This window comes from Crassostrea angulata, unplaced genomic scaffold (genome assembly GCF_025612915.1).
Source record: "Crassostrea angulata isolate pt1a10 unplaced genomic scaffold, ASM2561291v2 HiC_scaffold_148, whole genome shotgun sequence".
Taxonomy (NCBI): Eukaryota; Metazoa; Mollusca; class Bivalvia; order Ostreida; family Ostreidae; genus Magallana; species Magallana angulata.
Genome location: NW_026441703.1, coordinates 99,956 through 127,714, shown reverse-complemented (window position 1 = coordinate 127,714; position 27,759 = coordinate 99,956). Strand labels below are relative to the sequence as shown.

General features: G+C 35.4%; 1 protein-coding gene and 1 pseudogene across 2 annotated transcripts in view; one reads left to right on the top strand and one right to left on the bottom strand.

The window, feature by feature from the left end:
• LOC128169557 (sushi, von Willebrand factor type A, EGF and pentraxin domain-containing protein 1-like) overlaps positions 1-27,759 on the bottom strand; it is a 160,512-nt gene that overhangs the window by 58,765 nt on the left and 73,988 nt on the right. For both annotated transcript variants that reach the window (XM_052835674.1, XM_052835673.1), the window contains one exon: positions 3,021-3,164. In XM_052835674.1, coding sequence (XP_052691634.1) covers positions 3,021-3,164 — 144 coding nt within the window. The remainder of the gene's footprint in view (positions 1-3,020; positions 3,165-27,759) is intronic.
• On the top strand, positions 20,579-25,329 carry LOC128169559 (uncharacterized; annotated as a pseudogene).

The window sequence follows — 27,759 nt, the reverse complement described above, 5'->3', positions numbered from 1 at the left end:
GAAGATTTTTTAAGATTTAATACATTTTTACTATTTGGCCATATTGGCCCCACCCTAGAGCCAGAACCCCTGACCCAGGGGTCATGAATTTCACAATTTAGGTAGAGGGCCTCATGGACATCATAACCATGCAACCAGTTTTTTCCTCACATGCGTGGGAGTAGAGAAAAAGATTTTTGAAAATTTGGCTTTTTTTGCATATTTGGCCCAGCCTGTGGCACCCCAGGGGTGGTAGAGCCATAAATTTCACAATTTAGATTCTTCTTACCATAGAGATGCTTCACACCTAAAATGGTAACGATTGGCCTGGTAGTTTTCAAGAAGAAGTTAAAAAATTTAATGTAAAATTGTTAACGCACGACGACGGACGAAGACCAATTGCAATAGGTCACCTGAGTGACTCAGGTGACCTAACAAAAAATTTTATTATCAAATGTCATAATTACCACCTTACTGAAGTAGATCGGGCAAAAACTAAACGAAATTATATCGACAAAAATCAAAGCGTTCAGGCCACGCCTACCTCTTTAATAAAGCGTGCAGCTATTTTTAGCAAAGCGTACCATGCAAGAAGCGAACCGTTCCGTTCACAAAGCGTACCGTACCATTTACAAAGCTTACCATAACGTTCACAAAGCGAACCGTACCGTTCACAAAACGAACCGTACTGTTCACAAAGCGAGCCGTATACCGTTCAAAAAGCGTAACGAACCGAACCGTGCAACTGGTGTAGTAGCACGTTTCAGGGTCTGTACTTTTGACCCACTTGGCGGCCACATCCCCCCTAAACTTAAGCAAAAAATTTGGGAGGGGAAATTCATTGATTTGACTCTCCTCCTCAAGTCCGCAATAGAACTCGCTAATGAAATTGAAACAAAAGGGGAACTGCAAATCAGAGAAGGTAAAATGTGCCTGGTTAAGCAAAATACCAATTCTCTAGTCCTCTCTATTGAAAAATGGACATCTGCTTTTATAATTTTTTCCAGCGTTATGCTGGAGAAATATCGTACAAGAGCACAGGATCTGTTGAAATATATGCGGGATATCCGCATTGCGGCATCTAAATCCTCTGGTTGGTACAAGTACGATGAACAATTTAGACTTAGGAAAGCGTCAGACCCCCACACCTCATGGGGTCAAATTAACACCGAATTGTGGCTGCTGTTTGTCAGTAACAACAAGTCACCTTTGAATTCTGACCAGGCTAAAAATCCTTACACCCCTCCCATTAAATATCAACATCGGCCAAATACACTAAGCAATAACTACTACTGCAACTTGTACAACAGCGGTGAACAATGTCGTTTTTACCCAAATTGCAGGCTTAAACACAGCTGCAAGCATTGTGACGGAACCCACGCAGCAATCAACTGCAATTAATTTACACATCACTGTCACACAACTCCAAACTAGCCTATAGTACAGCTTACAAAAAATATCACCTTTTCCTTGAATTCTATAACCTCCCAGACATCTTGCCCATATCTACTGACACATTACTCAAATTCATTGCATACCTGTCCATTCAAAATACTCGGCTAAAACAGTGAAACTCTATATATGTGCCTTTTCATTCAATCATAAACTAGGCACAACACAACACTACTAAGTCTTTTCTTGTATCCAAGCAATCAAAGGTCTTAAATGCAGCAAGGGCAACACAGTTGACACCCGAGGTCCATCACTCGCCCCCTCCTGAGACAACTAATTTTATCTCTCCCAGCAGTCTGTTCCTCACAAAACCGGGCCACACTATCAATTGTATTAGATTTGGGAGGAGCTGTTATTTCACACCGTAACATTTTAGCAAAGTTTACGCATGTATTTAGACACGACGGCACACTCCTGTCATTAACATTTCTTTTCTGGTTTGTGTGAGTGTGGGTAATGGAGAACATTATATCAATGTTCATGGGGGGTCCTGGGGGACCTAAAAAGAGGTCATTTTGGGACATGTCTGGCCTGTGTGTTTTCCCCCATCTGTCAATTAGGCGGAGGGCCGGTGTATACCGGTATGTGTTGGGAAATTGGCATCCCATGTGCTAATGATTGGGGTTCACAAGTAGTACACCATACTTGGGACCCCCTCCCCCTTCTAACAAAGGGGGGGGGGGGGGAGGGGGGCTCATCGGATGTACTCAAGGTTAGAAAGTACGAGTATACACCAGGGAACAATCACCGGAAAACTGGGTAAATAGTCATGTCTCGAGTCATCCCCGTCCACATGTCATTTATCAAGCATGGGACATCTCTGGCACTTGTTATCAACAAAAGGCCCTCGTCTTGCCCGTAATGCACCTTTTGCGTGTTGGTATTTTGGTGGACCCCCAGACCTTCCATAGCAGAGCAAGGACAGTGTGGCCTTTCTCCAACACCAATGGACTTTGTGGTTAACATGTTTTTGCTTTTTTTTGTTATATGGACATTGACATTTATCTGTATATTGATTCTGTGCTGGCAGATAATAAATTGTGAACTGTTGCCTAGCTTGTTCTGCATTCAATAATAGCAAACTAGCAAAGCTGTGGGAGCGTGTTCGGATGAACACTGGTGGAACCCCATAAATAGCATGATCGCAGATAGTCACGCAAAATATCATGAGTATCGTGTATCATTACTGTTCAATTTTAATGTGGTTCTTGAGAAGAAGTAAAAATGTAAAATGGCTACCTTATATGCCAATTAACAACATGTGATCAGAAAGTTCATCTGTCAGTGAATCTTTGTTGAGCCAAAAATTATATTCCCTACCTCCCTATCTAGAATTGAAACACTGAGTCATGAGAAAGCAGATTAATTTTTTTAAGGTTACCATGTGAAGCACAATGGATGCTTTATGTTAAATCTAATGCTTTCAGGTTCCAAATAATGAGAGGTATACTTTCCAAAACATCATTTTGCTCATCAGACTTTCAAAGTATCAGACTAGCCCTATTGTTTTGGGAGAATATATGTGTGAACTATATCAATTTTCTAGTGGTATTCAATATTAATAATCTTTGTTTACAATAAGTGCATACCAATACAAGTTGTTTTATCTTCACTTGATACTGTATTTCCACCACAAGGTTTACAAATTGATTGTCCTGTTAAGTCCTGATACTGTCCATCTTCACATATCACACAAGTCGTTCCACTGAAATACCTTCCCTGTGGACATTTCACTGTTGAATATAGAGAAAATCTGGTTAAATTAATAAATGATATTTAAAGAGTTTTTTTTTTATTTATATAATTTTATATCATTTTTAAACCTAAATCATAGGTAATCAAAAATTAAAGAGCTAACAAAGACAAGGCATCACCTTCATGAGACCACCTTATCACATTATAAGTAATCACAGATTACAAAGCTGAGGCATCACCTTATCATATGAAAATCATAGTTAATGACCTTGAATACTAATGGACACTGTTTATAATATATAAATAGTGCCTGTTTGGGAGGGTAACAGTTAAAATTGACACCCCGAGGAAACCATTGTCAACCGACGCGGTTGACAATGGTTTCCTCTGGGTGTCAATTTTAACTGTTATCCTCCCAAACAGGCACTATTTATTTTATTACCGTAATGTCGCGAGTATAACACACACATTTTTTCAGCCGAAATTTGATCAAAAGTGGGGGGTGCGTGTTATACATAGGACAAAAATTGTACCCCATTTTTTCAAGCCGTGATTCTTGATACCACGGGAGTAGTGACTGCCGATATAGCTTGTTATGCAAATTGAATGAGTGTATACTAAATTTACTGCATCAGAAATACCTTATTCTTAGTTTTTTTCCCCATGTATTGAAATATTTATCCTCTTTCAACACTATTTCTTGCATCAAACAAGTTTAAATATCGCCAGTGTATTCGCCATTACGTAAGCAGCCACCTGTTGACTCGGCGCATGGTCAATGTTTGTTTAACAATTTCCGGTGTCAGAAGCATGCACCTCTCTCGTGTCGGACTTCACATGGTGTTTTCAAGTGCATGTAGATAAGCAATTATTCTGATTTTATTAAACTTAATTACTTTGTGTCCCGTTATGCAGTTAAACTTTAATGCTTTACATAGACACTGCTAAAATTACATCGATCATTTGTACGACTTGATAATGACGATATACGACATACGTACGTTTCTTCACAATGTTTATTTAAACAACAATCAAAGGGTTTGACTATAATTAAACAATTAAATCATTTTTGGTTTATGTCTGCAAACATTATTACTTTTAAGCACTAAGCTCGGTTGCCGTTCTTCTCTACGTATGATGATCTTCTACTTCTCTGATGTTGTAAGAAACTCTTTACAAAGTGTCAAATGATATTTAATACCGCCCATGTAAATCATGCCGTCCTTTTTAATTAAAAGTGTAAGAACTTTGACTCTGATATCGCTAAGGCCATGTTCCGATCACGAAATTACAGTAATTACGCTTGGGTTAAAAAATTATCATTAAACATCGATAGTTATTTGGGAAAATAGCGGCCGTCGATTTTCATCGTCTGTGCTATGTTTCGATCTCAAAATTAAAGAATTGCGCATGGATTATAAAATTAACATGAAACATCGATAGTTTGGGGGAAAATGGCAGCCGTTGATTTCGCCATTTTTTGGGTGCGTGTTATACATAGGACCTGCTTTTTTTCGCCATTTTTTGGTCAAATTTTGGGGTGCGTATTATACACGAGACATTACGGTATACTGAGTGTCTTAATTTTAGAGAATTTTTATATTGCTTTCATATAGAAATGATGTGAATTCTACAGCGAACTGTACGCGCATAATTTACGCGCATGTAACAATTCATTTTGTTATACTTTCATGTTAAATACTGAAATCTGATTGGTTAAGACGCAGTTCATAATCCTTTCTATTACCCTCAGCGTTAGCAACGCACTTAGCAATGGGTAACATTATATAAATAGTGCCTGTTTGGGAGGGTAACAGTTGAAATTGACACCCCGAGAAAACTATTGTCAACCAACGCGAAGCCGAGGTTGACAATGGTTATGAGGGGTGTCAATTTCAACTGTTATCCTCCCAAACAGACACTATTTATTTTGTTATACTGAATGTCTTAGTTTTAAAGAAAATTTTACTGCTTTTATATAGGAATAACGTGAATTCTACAGCGAACCGTATGCGCATAATTTTCGCGCATGTAACAATTTTTAATGTTACCCATTGCTAAGTGTGTTGCTAACGCTGAGGGTAATAGAACAGATTATGAACTGCGGCTTAACCAATCAGATTTCAGTATTTAACATGAAAGTATAACAATAAAAATTGTTACATGTGCGAAAATTATGCGCGTACGGTTCGCTGTAAAATTCACGTTATTCCGATATGAAAGCAGTAAAATTTTCTTAAAAATTCAGACATTCAGTATAACAAAATAAACCTAAACCGATGCTTTGTGTCGGTTGACAATGGTTTTCTCGCGGTGTTAATTTCAACTGTTACCCTCCCAAACAGGCACTATTTATATAGTGTTACCCATTGCTAAGTGTGTTACTAATGATGAGGGTAATAGAACGGATTAACAACTGCGTCTAAACCAATCAGATTTCAGTATTTAACATGAAAGTATAATAATATTGTATATCATATGTTAAAAAATAGTTTGATAATCATATGTTCATTTCACAAGGTATTGTAAGATACAATGTTAATCAATACAATAATATAAAATACGATATTGCATCCTATGATACAATAAAATACAATACATATATATATATATATATATATATATATATATATATATATATATATATATATATATATATCAATATATATATATATATACACACACACACACACACACACACACACAGGGAGACTTCAACTTCTCTCTCGGAGAAAATTCTGGCGAAGTTACTGATCATAAAGTGAGTAATTCATGATAATGATCAAGGCTAACAAATTGATTGTAAAACGAAAAAGATATGAGTCTCCTTAAAACTCTAAAAAAAAATTAATTGGGTTAGTCGCGTTAGGGGTAACATAAAAATTTTTAATTTTGGCCTAATCAGAATTTCCTCGATGTCACATGCTCTTTAAACTTTAATCAATTAAAAATTTTACCATTCCGTTTTTATAAACACATCGTCACGTGGTTCCATATATCACTAATGGGAAGATAACATTGCTCAGCAAACTCGAAACCAAAGGACTATATATGGTTTGAGCCTAAAATGGCCCCCTTAAATGAACATTGTCATTTTACTGTAATTCTTTGTTTTGTTTGTACAAATATACATTTGAAGTTTTTTCAAAATTTTCATTTTGATTTTAGTGCCCACAATTTAAAAATATGACATCATAAAGTTTACCTTTTCCCGCCATTTTCGCATTTTAAGCATAAAACGGCTTGTTTTGAAGCAGTTTTTCTTTCAGGAAACATTGAGCGACTGCTTGAACAAACAAAATATTTTCACCAAAGATGTATCTCTCCAGTACTTATAAGTGACAAAACGTTTGTATTTGTTCAAAGAGTTGCTCTATATTTCCCTTTCAAAAAAAGATAAGAAAAATGTCCATTTTTGACTGATTTTGATTGAATTATGAAAATGGCGTCATTAGCAAATTATGGGGGCCAAATTTGACTTAAATCATATATAGTTCTTTGAATGGAAAAAATTATTGCAGTAGGTCAGGGGAATGTTTTTAAGTTTTATTTTTTTTATTAGTAAAGAGTTGTTAGTGGAAAGTATAAATAAGAAATACATGTATTTAATGGTCAAATTCAATCGGCAATTATCAATACTATTGTTTATACGGTCGGCTGAACAGTTGTGCTAATAATCTTGCCCTAAGGCTGAGATCTATACGGCAATTTCACTCCCTGTATATATAAAAAGTACCGTTTTAAGAGTGATTATAGTTTATTGACTAATTATTGTCCAATTCTTTGATTATTGTTAGATAAATTTTTCAGGAAACGTATGTATGTCGTAAGTCGTCATTATCAAGTCTTACAAATGATCGATCTATTTCTAACAGTGTCTATGTAAAACAATAGCGTGTAACTGCATTACTGGATACAAAGTAAACAAATTTCATCAAATCATAGTAATTGCTAATTTTTCTGCACTTGAAATCCCTCTTTGAAGTCCGACACGAGACAGGTGCATGCCTCTGACACCGAAAATTGTTAAACAAACATTGACCACGCGCCGAGTCAACAGGTGGCTGGTTACATAATGGCGAATACACTGACGATAGTCAGCGTGGATAATTATTGTAATGCATGGGAATAAAATACATGTATTTCTGACAAAGGAAGGTAAGTTTTGCATAACAAGCGATATCGGGAATTGTTTACAATTCAAGCGACTTTGTAGATGTTGCCGGTATTTGAAAATATGATGCATAAGTATAACGTGTAATTGTTTAAATGTTAATCATTAATAATAATTGGTAGCAATATCGGGGACATCGTGGCATTATACACTGATAATGTTACTGCAGTTTTATAGTGATAAGATTGACGTATCGTCTGCATCGACGTGGATTTTGTTAAAATTTTGGCTAAAAATGAGCAATTCGACTAGTCGTCCGGATGGACGATTCGTCGGCAAAATACGATAATTTCCATAATTTCCACATGTTTTTGTTTTTTACTAAATATTGCAAAAATATGGAGGACAATATCATTACTGTAACAGCAGTTATTTTATTGGCTATCACAATTAAACTTATTAAAAAGAGAAAAGGGGTAAACAGAAGCGTATGGACACGTCGTTGTGTTCAAAGAAGAGCTGTGCACGGTGCACACAATCGACTGCTGCATAAATTGTGCCTAGAAGACCGTTAGCGCCTTTAAAAATTTTGTAAGGTTTTCCTCCTCCTACCACAGACAGCATAATTTCTCGATCACATTTTCGTAAACATGGTCATTATACCATGTGGTAACCCAATTCTACCCATGTGTACGGTTTGATATATAGATTGACATTAGGGTAAATGATTTTCATTGGCTATGATACAAAGGTTAGCCAAGTTTTGTATTAGAAAAAGAGCAATGCTCTATTCGTAAGTTTGACTTGAAAGGCTTGCAAAATCGTATATCAAGGGTGTACACACGACAAGGCAAGAACTTTAGTCTTATCGTGTGTACTAGCCCTTAGAGAGATACTGAGTACACAAGAGGGGTTTCAACCAATTTAATGAAGGAATATACATGTGTAAGAGGGTGGGAAAATATCGTTAAACGATTACAATCCTATCAGATTCACCAAAAATGACATTTTTTCCTATCAGATTACAAGGAAAATATATAAAGGAAGATATAAGAAATGGTTTAGTGTTTTATTATAATATCAGCATAACCAAAATATCAGTTTAACCACAATCAGTTTAAGTGGAACCCTCTGTCTTGTATTTGATCACATAATACAATATCATATCACATAATACATCACAATATTGTAACATATGATATTATAAAACATTTATGAATAAGTTTTCTTGTTATGACAAAAATGAGATGATTCTATTATTATACCCTGAAAATTGCTTAATCATGCCAGAAACAGTTATATTGCCCTCCTGGAAACAGTTATATTTCACAGGAAATAGTTATATTGCCCTCCCAAAACTGTTACATCACACTCAAGTGCAAGAATTCTGCATATCAATTACGTCCGGTTCGAAATTCAATGAGCCAGTTGCTAAGAAAATGTAAACAGTTCAGAGAATTTTAAACATGTCAAGCCAACGTCTGCGGTTTGTTTATCTAAAATCAGAGGAACTTGATAGTTTAATTACAAAAAAAATTCGGCAAATACGACAAAAGCAATAAACTCAAGCATGAGTGTTTTGAAAACATTCTGTAATGAATCCGAAAAGAATGGAATGGAATTGTATACTACACCCAAAGCAGAGTTGTAAGAATTCTTGAAGTCATTTTATGCTGGATTGAGAAATTCAGACGGGGAAACGTACGCAAAGAGAAGCATGATATCAATAAGGTATGGACTTCAGAAGCTTTTTGTAAACAAGAGGCCCAATGGGCCACATCGCTCACCTGATCAACACTGGCTTTATATGGGCGTTCAATAAAGAAATAAATGGCAATTTAAAAAGTTCACCAGGATATGAAGTTGGTTGATCACGTGATCGAATCCTGTGAAGCCCAAAGGGCTTCTCAGTAGATTTGATCATGTACCAACCAACTTTATATCCCAGTGAACTTTTTCACATTGCTGTTTATTACTGATATTTGCGTTTGAAAAAAAACAAATCGTTCAGAACTGTTAAAATTGCCAAAATTTTAAGTTTACAACAATCCAAGCGATAAGCATGTGCTATGATCATTGTGATGCCATGAAAAAGTTCATACAGAATTGAATGTTTTCGCTATTCTATAGGTTCATATTTGGAATTTTATTTGCAAATGTTAATATACAGAATTGAACGTTTTCAATTTTCTATAGGTTCATATAAGGAAAAATATTTGCAATTGTAAATATAGGATATTGTGAAATGTGGCCCCTTGGTAGACTAACCAAAAATGAATATCAGAATTTTACACTTATTTTTGCACATACTTAATCTTTGACATATTTACCTTAATGGAATACCATTTTTACCGAAAATAAGATCATATGCAATATGAATAACTAAATTTTCAGTTGTTCACAGTTAACTTCAAATTCCCTTTATTATAACATCCCCCCCCCCCCCCACCCATTACTTTATAAAACGATTAAAATACACGAGAGCATAATGGTACATTTTCTCCCTCCACTCCTCACTATACTCTATCCCAATTTTTTGCTTCCACCACTTTTCGCTTGATAGTTCGATAATAAAAAATACCTTTGTGCTCAAACTATGTTCATCCACTAATATGAAAAATGTCCAGATTATCTGTTTTGAAACGCCCCCTCTACCGCTTTAGGTTTCAAAACACATCCCAAAATAAAAAGTATACGGGGATTTTGCATTGCATTAGCCATTAATTAGCCTGGATGGTAACGTTGAAAAATTGCGCGAGGTGTCCCGAGTACTTCCGAATGGAGAAAAGATGTAAACATTCCCCAATTATAAATCTCTTCTAGAAATTTGTTTTTGTACCTGTATACTTTTATGAGAGAAAAGGAATAATATGTAAATGAAGATATCTTCTATATTCTCCATTTCATCAATTACAACTGTACTTCTTTCGCATGTATGTGTATTTTTATTAAAAATCATCAACAAGTGATGAAAGCAACAACTTGGGACAGACTATAGTTATTGTATTTTATTTGAAATCAAAGGCCGGAACGGCCATAAAGGCGTCAGGCTGACATTTTCTTTTATATAGAATGATATCAATAATTTGAATTTCTGTACTGTACTAATAGTCATATATCAAATAATATTAAAATAACAAGAGGCCCATGGGCCACATCGCTCACCTGAGGAACAATAGGTATGATAAAATCAGCTCAATGGAGTAATAATACAAACTATCTGGACAATGTACAATAATTCATGTAAATCCTGTATAAATAAAATCCATTTTCCCCTGGATATTCTTATGTTTATAATCATTAGTCCCTTTTCTAACAGGATGATTTTATAGCCATATCATATGTTGAGTATTGCAGTTCTAAAAAAGATCTGTAACAATAGTTTATATATGGGATATAAACGTACATCAAACTCTGAACCTTCTCGTGAGGCCAAAGAATTGTCCTGGGGCCAAAGTCTTAACAATTATAAAGAATCATCTGGCTGATTAGTTTTTAAAGATTTCCCCTATATATTCCTTTGTTAAACCTTGACACCCCCCCCCCCCCCATTGACGCCCCACCCTACCCCTGGGGATCATTATTTTCACAACTTTGAATCTACACTACCTGAGGATGCTTTCACACAAGTTTCAGCTTTCCTGGCTGATTAGTTTCTGAGAAGAAGATTTTTAAAGAATAACTCTGTTTATTCCTATGTAAAACATCGACCTCCCATTGTAGCCCAAACTTACCCCCAGGGGTCATGATTTTCACAAATTTGAATTTACACTACCTGAGGATGCATCCACACAAGTTTTAGCTTTCCTGGCTAATTAGTTTCTGAGAAGAAGATTTTTAAAGATTTACTATATATAATCATATGTGAAACTTCGATCCCCCAATGTGGCCCCACCCTACCCCCTGGGGTCATGATTTTCACAAATTTGAATTTACACTACCTGAGGATGCATCCACACAAGTTTCAGCTTTCCTGGCTGAATAGTTTCTGAAAAGAAGATTTTTAAAGATTTACTGTGGATTCCTATGTTAAACTTCGACCCTCCATTGTGGCCCCACCCTACCCCTGGGGGTCATGATTTTCACAAATTTGAATCTTTACTACCTAAGGATGCATTCACACAAGTGTCAGCTTTCCTGGCCGATTAGTTTCTGAGAAGAAGATTTTTAAAGATTTACTTTTTATATTCATATGTTAAACTTCGACCCTCCATTGTGGCCCCACCCTACCCCCAGGGGTCATGTTTTTCACATCTTTGAATCTACACTACCTGAGGATGCTTCCACACAAGTTTCAGCTTTCCTGGCCGATTAGTTTCTGAGAAGAAGATTTCTAAAGATTTAATCTATATATTCACTTGTTAAACTTCGACCCCCCCATTGTGGCCCCATCCTCAGGTGAGCTAAAAAGGTTAAGTTTACAATTCAATAAGTTGGTTTCTGGAAGAACAGATTTTGAAAATTTTCATAATAAATATTGACAATTTTTTGTTACTTTTTTAATCTTTAGCTTTTAAGATCTGTGTACAAACATAGAATTGTGAGCTAATCTCTGTATCTTGCTTATAATTCGAAGCTTAACACTCAAATATGGTTAGTAAATAGAAATTGTAAACAATTAAACACAAGAAACATGCACTACATGTATAATGAATTATATATATACATGTATATACCTACATATTTCCGTAAGCGATATCAAACTCTATTTAAACTGAATAAACTAGAGAAAATGTCGAGCATCTCAACAAAACCTATTGCATTAATCTACCATTACGCAAAAGATAATGCCGAATTACCGATAGAATGAATTGTATTTCAGTACCCCTACATCAGATTTTGCTTAATTTGCGCAGGTAAAAAGTTAACGTAACTGTTTGATTTACCGAAGTCTCTGTTTGATTTGATACGTAAAAATCACAAAATACAGACGATAGTTTCCAGGTTACAAAGCATAAATAATGAAAACGAAACGAAAATCAGAACAAGCTAACACCAACGTCATGTGTGAAAACTGTCAACGCATTGAAATATTTAGCCTCAATTTACTTCACAAAATCGGCACCAATATATTTTTCATGTTTCAAAATTTCCCTTCATACGCGAACTGTTGCACAACAAGCAAATTCATCATAGTCAAATCGACCCTTTTTCGTATAAAGTCATGGCTGCTTTAAACAAAGAACCTCGTTTTAGAAGTACGGAATACGAGTCTTGGTAAAATGGGTAAGAAAACCCGGGCCGTGGCAAAATAAATGCCGGGGCAGATCGGCAATCGTCAATTCCAAATACGCATTATTTTGCAGCAATATCTACAGCAAATACAAATATACTAGTCCTTCAAATATCCTGAAATTTTAATGAGATTGGCAGATTAATAACTGCCAATCTTTTGTTTTGCCCAGACCAAGTCTTGCCTACCCATTTTATCGGATGCCGAGCCCGATGCTATTAAACTGATTGAAACACGCCTTTCCTTTATTATTATTTTCGTAATAACTTAGATTTGAAACAAAATTACCCCTTAATTTTTGCATATTATATTTTCCTTCCCATAAGGATAATTTATGCTAAACTACGTTGAATTTGCAATTGCCTCGGTAGTTCTTGAGAAGAAGATTTTTAAAAATGCACCCCCCTTTTTTTACAGTTTCAAGGTTTTCTCCGGTTTGAATACAGATCGGTCTTTCATTTCTGCAATTTATATTTGCCCTCCCATAAGGATGCTTTGTGCCAAATTTGGTTGAAATTGGATAAGCAGTTTTAGAGAAGTTCAAAATGTAAAAAGTTTACAGATGGACAGACAGACAGACGGATGGACGGACAGACGGACAAAATGTGATCAGAATAGCTCACTTGAGCTTTCAGCTCAGGTGAGCTAAACAAGGAAATAAATTACGTTTTGTGCTGTTTAAAAAACAATAATCAGTATATTTAGTTATAAAATAGGTAGTGATGCGTTTATAATACAATAACTCATCATGGTTACAAAAAATTGAAGAAATTTCAAAGTTCCAAAAAAAAATCATTTTCTTTCTGCTTTAAAAAGTCTTTGCACAATTTTCACAGGCTCATAATTTGAATACATTAGCAGTGTGTCCCTAATTATAATAATAAAACATACTTTTATTTATTTCAACTCCCGTTTGAAACAAGATTACCTATGCTATGGTTGTTTACAAACAAATCCACAACACGTGCTATCTAAAATGCTCGACCAAACCAACTGCATTATAATGTTTATTAATTGCAACAAAAAGTTTATCGCTTACAATTATTTTGGAGACCATGACCGATAACAAATAAATTTACATATCAAATTTTATTTCTATCGGGCACGGTCTCCAATCAAAATGTAAGCGATAAACTTAAATAATATTTTGGTGAATGTTTACATTGCACCCTATTGTATTCATCCGCCATTTCTTGATTACTAATGCAATGAGTTGACAATAACCAGGGAGGCAAAGTTGGATTTTTTGTACACAATTTAGTTGAATAAAAGGAATACAAATCTTGTAATACGTTTCATACTTCAAGGAACTTATTTTTTATGTGCATTAAAAAGGCGGTGCAGAGCATGAATTTTTGGACGATTGCCAATCCAGACGATCGCTAGAAGGCTGCCGAGCATTAGCTCGACGCCTTAAAAATCCTATATGTGAAAGAAGAGAAGTGTACCCCAATGCACAAAAATGAATGCGCTCAATTCCTCAAACTAAAAACATTGAAAAATTTAATAGGCCTTCTCCATTATAAATGATTGTCGTTTACTAGGCATGAATTCATTTCGTATGACATATCATATCCTTACTCACTCGATTGATGAATAAACTTAACTGAAAAATGTTGTCACATATGTTAGAGTTATAATTCAAATTTATGTATTGGCAGGCATGTCACTCTATTGTACCAAGGCCTACCCATTATTTTCATTTTATTGCTGAAAAAACAACAAATGTCTACAAAGAAAGATGATTTTCCATTGCAATTTTTTAAGAACACCGATAATGCTTTTATCCTCATAATAATAATGTGTCAGGAATATGGAAACTGTTTAAAAGACGTCGCTTTTATTTACTTGTGTTCGAAAAACTTTTAAAAATTTGTGTAGATTTTATGCAATTCATCGTTGAAGAAAAGGGCACCAGAAAGTAGTTACAGCATATCATCCTTTTAACAAGACATTTCTATTGATCAACCAAAATCTCAGAGTCAATCGTAGAATTATAAGAAAAATACATAGCTTGGTTCGAGTCATGTTTTTGTTCACATGAGTTTATTACATTCAACTTTAAGTTTAAACTTGGTATTTCCTATTAAGCATAGCTCCATTTAAAATATAAACGAACTAAAGCATAACCTTAGATTTGTGTACAAACATACAGTAGCATTGTGAGCAAAGCTCTGTATCTTGCTTATAACTCAAAGCTTGACTCTCAGGTTAGTAAATAGAAATTTTTAACAATTAAAACAAGAGAAAAATGCACTAAAACAAAGAAAAAACACAATTTATTTTTCATCATATATATACTTGTAAATTCCTAGCCACGAGAATAATCTCCGCTTAGATTGAAATTGCTGAGCATCTTAATAATACATGGTGCATTAATCAACCATTACGTAGAGATCGTATCAAATTACAGGTACCAACATAATGAATAGTATTCTATAATATGTTGTTAGTGCATCAAATTTTGCGCAGGTTCATGTAAACAATCAGCTGTCTGATTAACCGGTCTACACGTAAAAAATTTTAATTCGAAAATAAAGACGGTCCCTCTCAAGTTAAACTAAACATGCTAAACGAACATCAAAGCAAGCTAAAACCACCGTCACAAATGAAAATGTCAATGCATTGAAATAACTAACCTCAATTTAATTCACATTAACGGCACAAATATATTTTGGATGTTTCAAATATTCCCTTCGCAAGTAAACTGTTGCACAACAACCAAAATTATATCCGTTCAACTTCAAGATGGCTGCTTCTAACAAAGACTGGTTTTCGATATATGAAATATCGAGCCCAAAGTTGAACTGATTGACCCTCATTCTCTCTGTCTTATTATTATTTTCGTGAATAACTCAAATTTGAAATAGAATTAGCCCTTTATTTTTTCAATTTAAATTTTCCTTCCCATAAGGATGATTTATGCTAAACTACGTTGAATTTGACTCAGTAGTTCTTGAGAAAAAGATTTTTAAAAATGCACCCCCCTTTTTCTACAGTTTCAAGGTTTTCTCCGCTTTGAATGAAGATCGGTCTTTCATTTCTGCAATTTATATTTGCCCTCCCATAAGGATGCTTTGTGCCAAATTTGGTTGAAATTGGATAAGCGGTTTTAGAGAAGCAGTTCAAAATGTAAAACGTTTACAGACGGACAGACGGACGACGGACAAAAGGGGATCAGAAAAGCTTTCACCTCAGTTGAGCTAATAAAAAAGGAAGGCAAAGACGCTGTGGTGCACAAGGATCTCATAAGCAGATCTTCAACAAGAGGCCCATGGGCCACATCGCTCAACTAACGAACAATAGGTATGATTGGCCAAGCGGTTTTAGAGAAGAAGTTCAAAATGTAAAAAGTTTACAGACAGACCGACCGACAGACAGTCAACGGACAAAATGTGATCAAAATAGCTCACTTGAGCTTTCAGATCAGGTGAGCTAAAAACCCAGAAAGTTTGACTTTGTAAATGACCGGATTTCAAAGAGGCATACAATGTAATTCTTGCCATATGTACGAAAACAAGAGGCCCATGGGGCCACATCGCTCACCTGAGCAACAATGGGCGTTCAAATGATATTGTGCCGTATGGTCCCTTGGTAGAATAACAAAAAATAAATATTGTAAAGTATTCAAATTTTACACTTATTTTTGCATACACGTAATATTTGATATTGTACCTTCATGAAATACTATTTTTTACCAGAATAAGAAAATCCTATGCAAGATATAAAACTAAACATTTGGTAGGGGTACACTGTTAAGTTGTTAACTTCCAATTCCCTTTATTTTCGTTCTGCCCCACCCCCCACTTTGTAAAGTGATCAAAATATATGAGAGCATATAGGTACAATTTTTTCATCAACTTCTTACCAGTTATTGTATTTAAAAAATATATATAATAGTTATTGTTTTGTTTTTTTAAATCCTACATGTATAGATGTGAAGAAAATTGTACCTCAATGTGCTCAATTCCTCAAATTAAAAACATTCAAAAATTTTATTTGTCTTCTCCATTATAATTAAATGACTGTTATTTACTTTTCGTACAAACCAGGATAATTTTCCGCTGTGATATTTTCTTAGGAATAGCGATAATTACTTTATCCCAGCAACAGAAATGTGTCAGAACTATTGAAACTGTTTTAAAGATGTTGTTTTTATTTACCCGTGTCTGAAAAACTATCAAAATTGATGTAGATTTCACATTATTTATTGTATAAAGAGGGGGCCCTAGAGAGTAGGTATATACAGAATATCATTCTTTTATTTTCTTTGTACAAGTATTTAACATACTCTTATTCATATAGAATATCTAATGTTCAACAAAAATTTCAGCGTCAATCGTAGAATTATAATCAAGATACAGAGCTCACAGTTCGCCTTGGTTTGAGTCATATTTTTTTTTTTACATGAGTTTATTACATTCAGCTTAAGATTTTTAACTTGGTATTTCCTATTCAGCATTTAAAATGGAAAAAATAGAATGGCCTAAGATTTTCAATTCTTTTATTCACTCAAGACCAGTTCACTGGTATTTGAGGTTCAAAATCAGTTTAATATACAAATGTACACAAACACAGTCAAGGATCACATGTACAGTAGGAGTAATAATGATGAAAAAAAGTTAAGTTTACAATACAATAATTTGTTAAAGTTGGTTTCTGGAAGAACAGACTTTGAAAATTTTCTTAATAAATATATACAATTTTTTTTACTTTTTTAATCTTTAGTTTTTAAGATCTGTGTACAAACATAGAATTGTGAGTAAAATCTCTGTATCTTGCTTATAATTCGAAGCTTAACACTCAAATATGGTTAGTAAATAGAAATTGTAAACAATTAAACACAAAAAACATGCACTATAACAAATAAAGAACACAATTTATTTTTTCGAAATGAATCATATATATACATGTATATACCTTCATATTTCCGTCAGCGATATCAAACTCTATTTACCGGTAAACTGAATAAACTCGAGAAAATGCCGAGCATCTCAACAAAACCTATTGCATTAATCTACCATTACGCAAAAGATAAAATGAATTGTATTTCAGTACTTTTTTGATACATCAGATTTTGCTTAATTTGCGCAAGTAAACAGTTAACTGTTTGATTTACCGAAGTCTCTGTTTGATCTGATATGTAAAAATCACGAAATACAGACAATAGTTCTGATGTTACAAAGCATAAATAATGAAAACGAAACGAAAATCAGAACAAGCTAACACCAACTTCCTGTGTGAAAACTGTCAACGCATTGAAATATTTAGCCTCAATTTACTTCACAAAATTGGCACCAATATATTTTGCATGTTTCAAAAATTTCCCTTCATACGCAAACTGTTGCACAACAAGCAAATTCATCATAGTCAGATCGACCCTTTTTCGTATAATGTCATGGCTGCTTTAAACAAAGAACCTCGTTTTAGAAGTATGGAATATGAGTCTTGGTAAAAAGGGTAAGAAAACCCGGGCCGTGGCAAAATAAAAGCCGGGGCAGATCGGCAATCGTCAATTCCAAATACGCATTATTTTGCAGCAATATTTACAGCAAATACAAATATACTGGTCCATCAAATATCCTGAAATTTTAATGAGATTGGCAGATTAATAACCGCCAATCTTTTGTTTTGCCCAGGCCAAGTCTTGTCTACCCATTTTACCGGATGCCGAACCCAAAGCTATTAAACTGATTGAAACACGCCTTTCCTTTATTATTATTTTCGTAATAACTCAGATTTGAAACAGAATTAGCCCTTAATTTTTGCAATTTGTATTTTCCTTCCCATAAGGATAATTTATGCTAAACTACGTTGAATTGGACTCAGTAATTCTTGAGAAGAAGATTTTTAAAAATGCACCCCCCTTTTTCTACAGTTTCAAGGTTTTCTCCGCTTTGAATACAGATCAGACTTTTATTTCTGCAATTTATATTCGCCCTCCCATAAGGATGCTTTGTGCCAAATTTGGTTGAAATTGGATAAGCGGTTTTAGAGAAGAAGTTCAAAATGTAAAAAGTTTACAGATAGACAGACGGACGACGGACAAAATGTGATCAGAAAAGCTCACTTGAGCTTTCACCTCAGGTGAGCTAATAAAAAAGGAAGGCAAGGACGCTGTGGTGCACAAGGATCTCATAAGCAGATCTTCAACAAGAGGCCCATGGGCCACATCATCAACTAAGGAACAATAGGCATGATAAAATCAGCTAAATGGAATCATACTACAAACTGTCTGGACAATGATGTATGTATATAGATCCTGTATAAATATAGATCCATTTTCCCCTTGGATATTCTTATTATCATTAGTACTTTTCTAACAGGATTATTTTATAGTCATAACACATGTTGAGCATTGCAGTTCTCAAAAAGATCCTATACAATTGTTTATGTATATGGGATATAAACCTACATCAAAATCTGAATTGTCCAGTTGCCAGAGTCTACACAATTTAAAAGAATTCTAATCACCCAGCTGATAAGTTTCTGAGAAGAAGATTTTTAAAGATTTACTCATGATTACTCATGGGTCATGATTTTCACAACTTTGGATCTACACTACCTGAGCATGCTTTCCCACAAGTTTAAGTTTTCCTGGCTAATTAGTCTCTGAGAAGAAGATTTTTAATGATTTACTCTATATATTTCTATGTAAAATTTGACCCCTGATTGTGGCACCACCCTACACCTGGGGGTCATGATTTTCACAACTCTGAATCGACACTACCTGAGGATGCTTCAACATAAGTTTCAGCTTTTCTGGCTGCTTAGTTTCTGAGAAGAAGTTTTTAAAAGATTTACTCTACTATTTTCCTATGTAAAAATTTGACTCCCCCCCCCCCCACCCATTGTGGCCCCACCCTACCCCCAAGGGGGTATCAGGAGAAAACGTACCCGAGAGAAAACGTACCCAGGAGAAAACGTACCCAATCTCTAGGGTACGTTTTCTCCAGGAGAAAACGTACCCGGATACGTTTTCTCCAAGAGAAAACGTACCCTATGAAAATCATAATTATACTACTTAATAGTTTTAAATACTATTTTGCATAATAAATATACAGAAATGAGTTTTATAGATACAGTGGAGCCTAACTTATCCGGACACTTTTGTCCCCAGGTCAAATCGTCCGGATAGGTGAAGCGTCCGGATATCTGAATTGTGATATTTACCTTTAATATTTATGGAAACATAACTCATAAATTAATTATACAATTAATATTCTATTTTGATAGCCATAAGCACTACAGTAAAAGTTTAGTTTTTTTTTTAATTAACAAAACAAAATATTGTTAAAAACATTATTTAAGGTATGTTTTTTCCACAGGAAACCAAGCATTACATTCTACAAGGCAACACATGTACATGTACATGTACATAACAATCACTGTATTAAACCGATAATTTAATTACATTCCCATAACAAAGCGAAGAGAAGAAAGTCGGTGTTCCACTTTACGCTGACAAATTTTTTTCTTCAAGCTAGCGGTGATCGCAACTCTCGCTCTCTTGGCCGGTGGTGTTGACATGTTTGAAGCTGCTCAACATTTGATGATTGAAAATGGGTGAAAATCTGTATATATTTCCTTATTGATAATTGTCCAAGCTATTTTTTTATTGACAGAACTTACCCAAGCTAATTTTACGTATCCATCTTTCTATAGAGTTAGTTGCACCCAAGCGATATTTACAAGTAGCGTGAACACTCATCCACGCCATGTTTGGCATAAATTATTATTACACTGTTAATTGAACACACGCTATAAAATTAATGTCGATACTATGAACATCCCAAGCGGTCTTAATAACTATCGTTAACAGAACTCAAATTATCAAATATTTCATTTCAATTACATTTTAAAATGAATAGGCGTACGAACGATCTAATCACACTACGATTAATATAATTTTAATTCAATCAATAGATGACCTTTTTAATTGTAGCTTAAACTATTTTATTTTTAAAATTTTAAGCGTAGTTTATTTCATACAATTCTCTTCATACTAAGCCCCTCTACGTCTTTATGTTGTTGTTTTTAAGATTATGCAACAGTTATGCAATTATCTCTATCCATTGGTCATAAGTTACAGGTCACGTGACCCCTTATCTTTCGATGGTTCCGGACAGCGTCAGTACCAAGCTATTATTTACCTTCTTTATCAAAAGGATTTCTCTTTAAATATCGATCATCCGGATTTATTGATTGTGTATATACTTCCAGTGAACTTTAATGATACTATAATCGATCTCATTTTTGGACGATGACTTTCTGTTTTTTGGTGAATGACGGATTTTAATCGATCGTTTGTGAAGAACAATGGCGACCAGAAAAAGTTCCAAGAGACAGAAAACTTCAGGCAACTCTCTTGACATGAGTAATTATTTAAATTGGCCTGCCGGTACCCTAAGAGAAAAACTGTCAGAAGTGAATATAAGTGCCGCTTCAAACTTCCCTATATCTGTTTTAAGAAAATTGTATGTGGATAATGTATTAGGTAATGCGTCTACAGATGAAATCCGGACCGTTCCTGTTGTTTCTACAGACAATTCTGTTCAATTGAGCCTTCCATCGACTAATCAGCAAAGTCCACCAAGCTCAACGCAATTCGCCGAACAGCCAAGTTCATCAAGCTCACTGCTATTAGCCGAACAAGCCTCTACCGACAACACGACTTTGGGTATACGTACGACTTACCAAAACAGTGCGACTTCCGGTTCGCAAAACCCATCAACAACTGACTCCAGTTCCCCAGCAGTTATCGAGTCTTTAGTACACACAGTACAGAGTCTACAAACTATGGTTTCTAGTCTAACTTCACTGATCACGACTAAGGAAACCAACCTGAAAAGTTCTCCTGCTTTTAACTTGCAGGAGTACTATAAGTCGGACGTAATCAGTCATACGTCGAGGAAATTCGGAACACACCCCGAAGACCTGCCCCAAATGGAATTGATTTCAAACTCCTTAAGGAAGCAAATACTAGAAGGTAAGGACGTCAACCTCGCTTCATTACTCATACCTTACTATGAAATCCGCGAATCTGAGAAAGAAAAGACTGAGAAGGAGGACAGCAGACTGAAAAGAAATCTTACAATTGCTGAATTTCTCACTGCTTTTGGAAAATACAAACGCACTATGTGCCAGGCCTTTCCAAACCGCAGGGACGAACTTGATCACTATGAAGCTATCATAGTAGATCTGTACAACGTATATGGAGAACGTTTCTATGAGTATCATAAACTCTTTTCCTTAAGAAGCGCGAGTGCTCTGGCAGTCCACAAGATTAAAGTAGATTGGTCTGTGAGAGACAGAGATCTCGTACAATTGATAGCCTCAAGATCCAAATCCTGCTCCATATGTTCGGAAGTTTCACATGACTCTAAGTTCTGTCCACAGCTGCAAACCAGTTCCGTAGAAAATTCCTTCCAACCTACCAATATAGATAGGCATGGCAGAAAGAGGACCATACATAACGGACAGGAAATTTGCAACAATTTCAACTCGTCAAAAAGATGCGGGAGAAATAATTGCCCCTTCCTTCATGTCTGTAGCATATGCAAGAACAAAGATCATTCTTTCCTAACTTGTAATCTGAAAACCAAACCAAAGAATGCTGCATCTTCAATTACCAATCAAAAGTGACTATCCGTCCGAGCGACATCGTGCTGCACTATAAACATCAAACAGTTGAAATTAGAGCTTCAAAACCATGAAAATCAAAATTTTGTTTCATATATTATCAATGGCTTCATTAATGGATTCGATACGAAAGTACAGGAAACAAACTTGAAAATAAGGGAATGCAGAAATTTGAGATCAGCTTTACAGAACGTGGATACAGTTGACGAACTATTATCAAAAGAAGTTGAAAAGGGATTTCTTGCAGGACCTTATAAAGCTCCTCCCTTTGAAAGCTATCGCGTGTCTCCTCTCGGAATTGCCGAACACAAGTATTCAAAAAAGAAAAGGCTTATCGTGGACCTTTCTGCTCCTCACAACAATGACACTCACCCCAGTATAAATGAACTCATTGATAAACAGGAATGCTCTCTATCTTATGTGAAAATAGATGATGCTATCAAAATTATCGTTCAATGTGGGCAAGGCGCCCTGATGTGCAAGACTGATATATCCGACGCCTTCAAACTTGTTCCAATACTACCGTCCCAGTATCATCTCTTTTGTGTGAAATGGAGAAATTCATACTATTACTATACTCGTTTGGCGTTCGGATGTAGATCAAGCCCAAAGATCTTTGATCAGTTTTCTCAAGCAATTTGTTGGATAGCACAAAACAATTATAAAATTGAATCTATTCTTCATTTGCTCGATGACTTCCTGACTATAGACAAACCAGATTTCCATGCGGATAGGACCATGGCCCTCCTGACTATGATATTTAAGAAATTAAACGTTCCAATTGCTCAACATAAAACTAGAGGCCCGGATACCGTCGTTGAGTACCTCGGAATCATATTAGATTCTATGAATATGCAAGCTCGACTTCCTCCAGATAAAGTTCCCATAGAATACGAGAAATGTTAGAAACCTTCTGTGTGATGCAAAGTTGTACTAAACGAGAACTTTTGCAACTCTTAGGGCATTTGAACTTTGCTTCTCGTGTCATAGTACCAGGAAGATCATTCGTGTCCTATCTCTTGTGCCTAGCCTCTTCAGTGCGAGAGCTCCATCATCACATCCATCTGACCGCAGAGTGTAGAGAAGACATCAGAATGTGGAAATTATTTCTGGATCAATGGAACGGCATATCATTCTTCTATGATATAGAAAGAACTCCAGCCAATAGCATGCATTTATATACAGATGCTTCATCTACCGTAGGATTCGGGGGATTCTTCAACGGTCATTGGTTCTGTGACAGTTGGCCAGAAAAGTTACCAAAGGAATCAGACAGGGAAATATCTATGGCACTACGTGAACTCTACCCTATCATTGTAGCTGCCATTCTCTGGGGAAAATATTGGTCTTCAAAAAGAATACTTTTCTATTGTGATAATGCAGCTACTGTAAATATTATCCAAAAGGGAAGATCTAAAGTCCTCAGTATTATGCAATTGATGAGACGACTAACCTGGTGTTCCGCTAAATACAATTTTTGTATATATTCTGAGTTCCTTCCAGGCAAAACTAATGTAATTGCTGACGCTTTGTCTCGATTTCAGATGAACAAATTCAGAAGACTGGCTCCCCAAGCAGACAGACTACCTCATCCCTGCCCAACCATGATGGATATTCTCTGGAACCCTCCCACAGAATTAAAGAGCTGATGAAAGACTCCGTGTCTGATTCAACTAGAGCTACGTATAATTCCGGTTATCAAGCCTTTCTAAAGTTTAACCGTATGAACAACCTGTGCGACAATGTGTCAGAATCTACTTTAATGCAATTCGTCACCTACTGCTACGATTCCATGCATCTGTCGTACCAAACCATCAAAATTTATCTATGTGGGATCCGACATCATCTTACCCTGCTTAGTAAACATAATCCATTCACCGATTCGGCAGAAAATCTACCAAGATTGCACATGCTACTGAACGGAATTAAAAGACAAAGTCAATCTTTCCAACCAAGCCAACAACCGATTACTTTCCCAGTATTAACTGACTTGTGCAACATACTTCAAAATGGAGTTTTTTCAAAATACATGGATACGTTGATGACAACAGTGTGTGTAGTCGCTTTCTTTGGTTTCCTTAGATGTGCAGAATTTACATGCAAAACATCTTTTGACCCTTTCGTGAATCTGTGCTTAAATGATGTGCAATTTTACAACGACCATGCTGTTCTTTTTCTTAAACAATCCAAGACCGATCCTTTTCGAAAAGGAGTTGCAATCAAGTTGTTTTAAAAATCATACCAAGTTGTCCGTTCGAACAACTAAAGAGCTACTTGTATGCAAGAAACATCATTTTCGATCCAAAAGTGCATATTCCCTTGTTCATAACAGAGAATGGAAGTGCCCTCAATAGGTGTAACTTTTTGTCTATGCTGAAGGAAATTGTAAAGCGCACCAACCATGCCAACAGCCACATCACTGGACATTCATTCCGTATCGGTGCTGCCACATCTGCAGCAAAAGCGCGTATCGAAGATCATCTCATCAAATCCTTAGGAAGGTGGACTTCCGATTCTTACATGCGATATATTAGAACACCAGACTCTGCTATTAAACATGCTCAACAGTCTATGATCCATGTCAGCTGACTAAGTGCCTGAACATGTAAACCTTGTTATTTAGCACCTTCAAGATTACGTTCTTATTGTATATTGTAAACTACGTAATACCATTATTACTTTACCTGTTTAAATTCTGTGTTTTTTATACTGTAATACATGCACTGTATATATCTCGCAAAGTCTTTGTTTTATTCGTATGTATTACCATGGCGTAAACGTTATAAATACTTATGGGGCACTCAGTCACTCATGTTTACTAATTGTTCCTGAGTTTTGGCCTTATTATTGTCATAATTTCCCCACTAAGAATTTATAATCAGCTAAAACTTGCATAGTTGTACATTTTATAGCAGAGTTTACAACTTCCGTTGTTGCAGTACACACGTACTGGGGAATTTCTACCATGTGGATCTTCCAACTCTGTCTTGCTGGGTTCAACAATTTTCGTTGTGGCGATGTCTCATACATCGGGAAGATTCTTCCATGAGGATTCTTCAATCCAGCAAGTCTCTCTACTTATACATGGGTGACTGAGCCAGTTTTGTCCAATATTTTATGTTTGCTATGTGATTTTTATGTATGCCTGTTGTATGTGTTTTAACTATCCAATTGTCATCTTTCTATGCCGGAATGTTTAGATAAACTATTCTGAATCTTCATACTTTTGTTTTGTATTGTAAATAAAACACAAATTGAACAATTTTCATGACATTTTAATCAAACAATAACAGTTCATAAGTTAAATGGCGACAATTAAACATGTCGCATCCATGTTTATCGTAATATCCTCAGGCGAGTACATAGCGTGACACAGGTGACCCCGATTACCGGACGAAGGCATTGTTTAAAACCAACAACCAGTGTCAGATGTTTTTACACCAATTTGCACTTTCGCATAAAAAACTTTTGTGCCCCCGAACACTTAAATGTGACCGTCCGGTTAAATGAGGTAAAATTGAAAGGAAAACTGTATTATGTGGTAAAATTTGACCGTCCGGATCCGGAACGCGGAATTCCGGATAAACGAGACAAATTATTGTGTAAAAATTCCGTTCCCAATAAAAATCGACCGGAAAGTGAAGCGTCCGGATATCTGGCGTCCGGATATCTGAGGCTCCACTGTATATGAATTTAATACTTTATGATTTTAAAGGGGTTGGACATATTAAATAATTTTCAAATGCTACTTTAATGCATACTTCAATGCATAGATGTATAGAAATATATTCATTTTATGAATAATATCTTAAGTTTATAATAATTGTAGCAACTTTTATTTTAGTACGAATTTAATAATGACCTGTCATAAAGTGTTTTCTGACTACTTCTTCTAATTATCCATTTATCAGTAGCCTTACCGATTTGAGTTTCTCCATGCGAGATCCCCTGATTTTAATTATAGTGATAATCAATTAAATACCTGAGCAGCATGTCAGTGGCGTCAGAAGCAAATTGACTGTTCAATGTTACATTTCGTAGTAGTTTCCATGTGAACTTGGTTTTTATTAAGCAACTTTGTTTTATAGATAAATTTCAAAAAGTGCAAAAAAAAAAAAATAACGCGATATCGACTTCCTGAGATACTCATCATTTAGTTCTCCAAATGAGATTGCAATAAAAACTAATTATTTCACGGTCTCGTTTATGGTGTATTAATTGTCGACTAATTAAACTGCTCAGGCCATCTTCGTGTATGTGTATGTTACAAATTATTGTCTTAATAATTTAAGTACGTGACTATGCATTTAAAAACAACAGCAACAAATGCTACAAATGTTCATTGTATATTTTATTTTGTTTCATTTCAGAATATCCATGAAAACCATTATTTATTATTTTCATAGGGTACGTTTTATCCAGGAGAAAACGTACCCTATAAATTGGGTACGTTTTCTCCTGGGTACGTTTTCTCCTGGGTACATTTTCTCCAGCATTCCCCCCGAGGGGTTGTGATTTTCACAACTTTGAATTGACACAACCTGAGGATTCTTCCACATACGTTTCAGATTTCCTGGCCAAATGGTTCTTGAGAAGATTTTGAAAATTTCTTAAAAATTTTCAATTATTTCTCATCATCTCCCCTTGTTAAAGGGCATGGTCCTAAATTTTCACAACTTTGATTCCCCTTTGCCTAAGGTTGCTTTGTGCCAAGTTTGTTTGAAATTGGCCCAGTGGTTCTAGAGTAGATGTTGAAAATGTGAAAAGTTTACAGACAGACAGAGACATACTACAGACAAAATGTAATTAGAAAAGCTCACTTGACTTTTTAGCTCAGGTGAGCTAATAAAATACCATAATAAATAATAATGCATTTTGATATTGTAACATATGATATGACATTGTATCATGTTATACATTATTGTATTTGATCACATAAAACAATATCATTATATATATGATACAATACAGTATAATATAATACAACAAGAGGCCCATGGGCCACATCGCTCACCTGAACAGCAGTTCCTTGTAACATTACATTTCGTAGCATAATTATGCTTTTTCTATTTTAAACATTGAACCCCTTTCTGGGGACCCAGTTATGGTCCGAGGTTTATGGTTGGCTTGAACAACATAAATAGTAACATAGGAATGAAAATGTGAAGCACTGCGGTGGGACCGCACGTACACAACCTGAAAAACTGAACATAGCAGAGTTCCACTTCAAGAGGAATAACTCTCAGACTGTACAGAACACAAGAAAGATAACTCTTGGTTCCACTACATTAGAGTTTACACAATTTGAAGATCCTTGCATAGTAATCTCACAAACTGTAGCATTATAGTTCTCGAGAAAAACTTTTTAAAAACATTTTCAATATATCTTTCTATGTTAAACTTTGAACCCCTCTTGGGGCCACAGTATTAGTCCAGTGCTAAAGTTTTAATTATTTGGAATCTACATTATTTAAGGATGCTTGCCTAGTTATCTCACAAGCTGAAGCATTATAGTTCCCTAGAAAAAGATTTTTCAACATTTTCCCTCTATATTTCTATGCTAAACTTTGAACACCTCTTGGGGCCCCAGTATTAGATTGAGATCACGGCTTTTATAATTTCGAATCTACACTATTTGAGGGTG